We start from the raw sequence: 6,481 nt of genomic DNA on the forward strand, positions 1-6,481 counted from the left end.
AAATATATTTTTAAAAAATCCATCTGATCTAGTGTGTCATTTAAGACCACCCTTTCCTTGTTGATTTTCTGTCTGGAAGATCTATCCATTGATGTCAATGGGGTGTTAAAATACCCTATTACCATTGTGTTACTGTCAATCTCTCTTTTTATGTCTACCAAGAATTGCTTTATATATTTAGGTGCTCCTATGTTGGAGGCATAAATGTTTACAAGGGTTATATCCTTTATCATTATGCAGTGTCTTTTTTTTTATCTTACTATAGGCTGTGTTTTAAAGATTATTTTGTCAGATATGAGTATTGCCAACCCAGCTTTTTTCTTTCTTTCCATGTGAATGAAATAATTTTTTTCCATTCCTCTCTTTTACTCTGCATGTGTCTTTCTTTCTGAGGTGAGTCTCTTGTACACAGCATATATAGAGTCATTTTCGTGTCCATTCACCTCTTCTATGTCTTTTTATTGAAGCATTTAAGCTATTTTTTTTAATTTCTACTTCTTAAAGAAGACCCTTTAGCATTTATTGTAATACTGGTTTGGTGGCAATGAGCTTCTTTAGCTTTTTCTTGTCTGGGAAGCTCTTTTAATGTTTTTGGTTCTAAATGATAGCATTACTAGGTAGAGTAGTTTTAGCAGTAGGTCCTTGCTTTTCATCACTTTGAATTTATTGTGCCAATCCTTTCTGGCCTGAAATATTTCTGTTGAGAAATCAACTGACAGTCTAATGGGAGCTCCCTTGTAGTTAACTGTCTTTCTCGTACTGCTTTTAAGATTCTCTCTTTGTCTTTTACTTTTGCATTTTTATTTATGACTAGGGGCTCGGTGCACAAAGATTTGTGCATGGGGGTGAGGGGGACGGAGTCCCCTCAGCCCAACATGCACCCTCTGTCACGTTCCGGGACCCCGGCCGCTCGGGCCTAGGTGTGGGTCTACAGGCTCGGGGTGGCCTGGCTCCCGAGGATGCCTGTCCCAGGGACACAGGCCTTTTGGTGCTGGCGCACGCTCAAGCGGCCATAGAGCGAGAACCTCTGCTGGCACCTGCCCACGCACTACAGTGGGGCGGAAGCCATGGTGATGCGGGGGAAGCCCCAGGCCCCACCCCCAACTTCCATGCACACCACCCCAACCCCAGCTCCCCGGTGCCTGCACACGCACAAGCAAGCTGCCGTGGGGTGGGAACTTCCCCAGCATCTGACCCCATATCCCCAGCACCTGCGCTTGCGAGCCAGTCAAGCAGGAGCTTCCCCTGCATCACCATGGCGACACGGGGGAAGCTCCCACCTCCAGCTGCTACAGCTGGGTTTGCCCTCCCGCTCCCAGACCCTGCGGCTGGGTTTGCCCTCCCGCCTCCCGTCTCCGCAGCCTTGGCTCTGTTCCTGTCTCTGCTACCTCTACTTTGCTCCCTTCTGTAGCGCTTTGCTGCCACATTGTCTGAAGTCTTTGCTCTCAGCCGGTATGGTATATGCAAATTAACCACCATCTTTGTCAGTGGTTAATTTGCATATTGTGCTGATTAGCCAATGGGAGGCATAGCAAAAGTATGGTCAATTACCATGTTTGTCTATTATTAAATAGTATGTGTCTTGGTGTAGGCCTCTTTGTGTTCATCTTGTTTAAGGCTCTCTATGCTTTCTAGGCTTGTGTGTCTTTTAACCAGGTTAGGAAAATTTTCAGTCACTATTTCTTCAAATAGGTTCTCGATCCTTTGTTCTCTCTTTTGTCCTGGTACCACTATGATGTGGATATTGTTATGTTTCATGTTGTCCCAAAGGACACTTAATCTACCTTCATTTTTTAAAATTTGTTTTGTTGTTGTTGCTCTGATTGGGTGTTTCCTTCTACCTTATCTTCCAAATTACTGACTCAATCTTCTGCTCACCCAACCTACTGTTATTCCTTCTAGAAGATTTTTCATTTCAGATATTGTATTCTTCATTTCTGACTGGTTCTATTTCAAGGTTTCTATGTCCTTCTTATGTTTACTATCTCTTTAAGTTCTCATTGATTTCATCCATTCTCCTAACTTCTTTGCACATTCTATAACCTTTAAACTCTATATCTGGTAAATTACTTGCCTCCATTTTATTTAGCTCTTTTCCTTGAGATTTCTTCTATTCTTCTATTTGGGGCATGTTTCTTTGTCTCCCCACTTTGGCTGCCTCTTCATGTTTGTTTCTATGTGTTAGATAGATCTGGTATTACTCCAGTCTTCATAGGGAAGCTTCACAGGGTGGGGCCACAGGGAGTTTGGAGGGTGGGGCTGTTGCAATCCTTCAGGATGATGCTGTGTGGAGAGGAGTCTTTTACCCAAGAAAGATGGCATCTGTGGTGTGAGAGAGGAACTCAGAACAAGGATGCTAGCCATGGTCCCTTCCACATTCTCCCTGGAGACACAAACACCAGTCTCTCCTCAAAAAACTCTGGGCCCCTCTGCCCTCTCTCTTCTGGAGCCCAGGGTGAGTGACTACAGAAGAGATTTTGTATGCTCTCCCTTTAAGAAAGTGCCTGATCTCTAGTAGGCTCTCAGCTATCCCTGGTGGACAGAATCCCCACTGTTTTCACAGCCAGATATATCTGGCTGTTTCTTCCCAGCTCTGTGCTCTGAGCTGGAATGGATGGCATGAGGTTGAGACCCTACATTCCTCATGGGGAACCTTTGCTACTGAGCTATCCCTTCAAAATATATCACCACCTGTGGAAGCCAGGTGAGCCCTTTTCATGTTTCTGCCCTTCCTACCAGTCTCTATGTGGTTTCTATATATCCTTGGTATCATTTTAATGATGTTGACTTGAAATAATTAAATCCTAAAACAAATATATGAAAATCATATATTCAATAAAGTACAGTATAGGGAGTATCCTATATAATAAAAGCCTAATATGAAAATTGGCCGAATGGCAGAATGACAGGTGGAACAATTAGCCGCTATGATGTGCACTGACCACCAGGAGGGAATATGCTCAATGCAGGAGCTGCCCCCAGCCTGCAGGCCCCAGGCCAGCCAAGGCAGGTGCCAGCGGGGCCCCCTGATCACCCTGCTGGTGGCCCCACAGAGGGAGGTTACTGGCGGTGATGCTGAGGGGTGGGGCCAGCTGGCGAGCAGGTGGCAGCAGGGGGCGGGGCCAGCCAGCAAGTGGGCTGGTGCCACCCCCCAATTGCCTTGCTGATTGCCTTCTGCAGAGGGAGGCAAATGGCAGCAGTGGAGGGGTGATTTTGGGAGTGGGGCTGGCAAACAGGCAGCACCAGGCCTGCCAAGGCAGGTGCCAGCAGGGGCTTCCTGATCGCCCTGCCGGTTGCCCCACAGATCAGCCCTCATCGCTGGCCAGATGTAGGGACCCTACCCGTGCATGAATTTCATGCACCAGGCCTCCAGTAGTCAATAATCTTGAGATAACTATGTCAGGTTCCAGGATACTAGAAATATAGAGAGAGGAACACTTTGTAAAGTATATGATTATTTAATTACTATGCTATATACCTGAAACTAATACAAAATAACACAGAATGTAAACTCTAATTGAAAAATAGAATTTCTTAAAACAATAAAAACCATGTACTTAATAATTAATATTTTATTTTTGTTCCTAAAAATTTTACTCAATAAGACCATGAGAAGGAACACTTTTATCTTACAAGGGACAAATTAAATTTTGATTTCTGCCATGAACATAGTATTTGCCTTTCAATAAAAATAAAAAATAAAAACATTTGTCTATAATGGTTAACATTTTTAAAGAGCTTATAAGTTTACTTTACACAATGTTATTTTAGTCATAGAATAGTAATAAATAATTTATAGACAGAAGCATGAACAAAAAAAAATATGCTTTGCAACACTCTAAAAATATGTTATCTAATAACAAAGAAAAATGATTGTGAGCTTCTGAATGAAGAAGAAAAACTAAGAAACATACCTGAGGCACTGAACATATATTATTATTGTAAATGTTAATATTTATGGCCTGCTGTGAAGGCATAGTAAAAAAATAAGTTTTAATAAAGTTTGAAACAGACAACCATTTAAATATCTCAACAATTTAAATCATTATAAATTCAAGAATTTCTTTTCTTCTAAATTTTTACTTCAAATAATAGTGAAGGCAACAATTTATAAACAGGCATTCATGAGTACAATACATCTTATACATAATAAATGTTAATGGAGTCATCTACTATTCTTCTGTAAGCATTCCTATTGTCTTTCTACTGCTATCAATTGTAGGGGTGGAAGGACTAATTAAAAAAAGATAAATATATCTGCCATTAGGACAGACCTCTGACAGCAGAAGCTCATTGGTAAGATATATAAATACAGAATCACTGTGTTGCACGCCTGAAACAAATATAATATTGTATGTCAACTATACTTCAATAAAAACTAATTAATTAGAAACAAGAATTTGAATGGTTTCTCAACATTCTTGCCTGTAATTTTTGTGGCAATACTCTGTGCTCTACATTGTCCTATGGCCATGTTAATCTTTCATTGCAATGCATTTTCTTAGTTCAGCTGCAGTTTTTTCTAGTTGTTGAATGTTCCACTGCCATTGCTTTCTATTTGACTGAAGCTTGTTCAGCTGACAATGCAAACGCTTAAGAATTGCACCATATCTCTTATTTTGTACCTATGAAAAGAAGAAGACACATCAACAGGGCTTTACTTGACGCTTATTATATGTTAGTGTTCTGAGAGCCTTTTACATATAATTAAATTCTCATTACACCTTATGTTGTGCATATTATGATACCCATTTTTTGTAAAAGGAAACAAAAGATAAGGAGAATAAGTGATTTGACTAAGTTTTCAGAATAAGCAAGTGATGATGTTTGAGATTTGAATCCAAATAAAACATCTGTAATGAAGTGCTTTCTACTTATTAAGCAGTTACCAGTTAAGAGTAATTTTTTTTTCTGTATCTAGTTGTTCACTGAAACAGATTAATTGATCTAAAAGTTCTATATAATGTCCAATTCCTTGTCAGTAAGTAGATCATTGTGTATGTTGAGCCAGACAATGTGACACTGGAAGGCAATGAAGCACGGTAAAAAGTATAAGGGTTGTGGTGTCCGGGCACAAGAAAGCAAAAACATCATCATAATTCCTGAGATTAGTGTTGGCTCTACAAATAACTTTTTTTAACAGTTTTGTTGACATGCCATACAATCCACCCTTTACACTGTACCATTTAATGGATTTTAGTATATTCACAGGGTTTAGCTATCACCACAACCAATTTTAGAACATTTTCAATAGCCCAAAATGAAATCTGGTACCCATTAATAGTGACTCCGCATTTCCCCATCCTACCCTTAGCACTAGGCAACTACTAATCTACTTTCTCTTTATATAGATTTGCCTATTCTGGACATTTTATAAAGTGGAATCATTTAATATGTGGTCTTTTGTGACTGGCTTCTCTCACTTAACATAATGTTTTTAGGGCCATCCATGTTTTAGCGTGCATCAGTACTTCATTTCCTTTTATTGCCAAATAATATTGCATAATATACTACATCTTACTTACCCATTTTATCAGTTAATGAGTATTTCACCTGCAGCCACTTTTTGTTTATTATGAATAAAGCTGCTATGAACATTCATGTACAAGTTTTTGTGTGGTCATGTTTTCATTTCTCTGGGGTTTATACGTAGGAGTGAAATTACTGGGTCATATGGTAACTCTATATTTAACCATTTGAGGAACTGACAGACTGTTTTCCATTTTTACATTCCCATGATCAATATGTGAGGGTTTGAATTTCTTCACATCCTTGAAAATACTTATCTGTATTTTTTATCATAGCCATTTAGTGGGTGTGAAGTGGTATTTCATTGTAGTAAAACACCCACTTTTATTATTTTTTAAATGTGTCTTTATTGTCTAAAGTATTACAGATGCTCCCCTTTCCTCCATTAAACCCTTCTACCCTTCTCCTGCCCCACCACCCAGGCCTTCACTGCACTATTGTCTGTGTCCATGGGTTACGCATATATGCATATATGTTCAAACCAGTTGATAGAATAATGGTGCTGAGAACTTTTCTCTTCATTCTTACATATATTAGAGAATGCTCTAGTAAGTCTGGTGGGTGGTTCTAAGTCACTTTAAATAGGGGTCAATTTGTCAAAATACCAATTCACCAAATTAGTCAAAATAACCTGTCAAAAGTAAATTTATAGCCTGGGAGACAAGGCTCTGAATTTCTGTCCCTGACCTGACTCCCTTTTCTCTCTCTCAGCTGTTATTGGGGCCCAGATTGTACTACATGCTGAATCTTATCAATTTCTTCCCCAGGAAAACTTCCCCTCTTTCTTTCCCAGCTCCTCCCTAGTGCAGGGCTTTTTATTTTTTTTACCTTTATTTTGCCATGGATCATTTTTACAGTATGGTGAAGACTACAGACTCCTCAGAATAATGCTTTTAAATGCATAAAACAAAACATACAGGATTACAAAGGAAAGCAATTGTATTGAGGCATG

General features: G+C 39.6%; 1 protein-coding gene across 2 annotated transcripts in view; it reads right to left on the reverse strand.

Moving 5' to 3' along the window:
- Positions 1–3,966: 3,966 nt before the first annotated feature.
- CCDC122 (coiled-coil domain containing 122) overlaps positions 3,967–6,481 on the reverse strand; it is a 29,685-nt gene continuing 27,170 nt past the window's right edge. For both annotated transcript variants that reach the window (XM_015558470.1, XM_006755311.2), the window contains one exon: positions 3,967–4,625. In XM_015558470.1, the coding sequence (XP_015413956.1) occupies positions 4,476–4,625 (150 nt within the window). In that variant the 3' untranslated portion in view covers positions 3,967–4,475. The remainder of the gene's footprint in view (positions 4,626–6,481) is intronic.

This window comes from Myotis davidii, unplaced genomic scaffold (genome assembly GCF_000327345.1).
Source record: "Myotis davidii unplaced genomic scaffold, ASM32734v1 scaffold1572, whole genome shotgun sequence".
Classification (NCBI taxonomy): Eukaryota; Metazoa; Chordata; class Mammalia; order Chiroptera; family Vespertilionidae; genus Myotis; species Myotis davidii.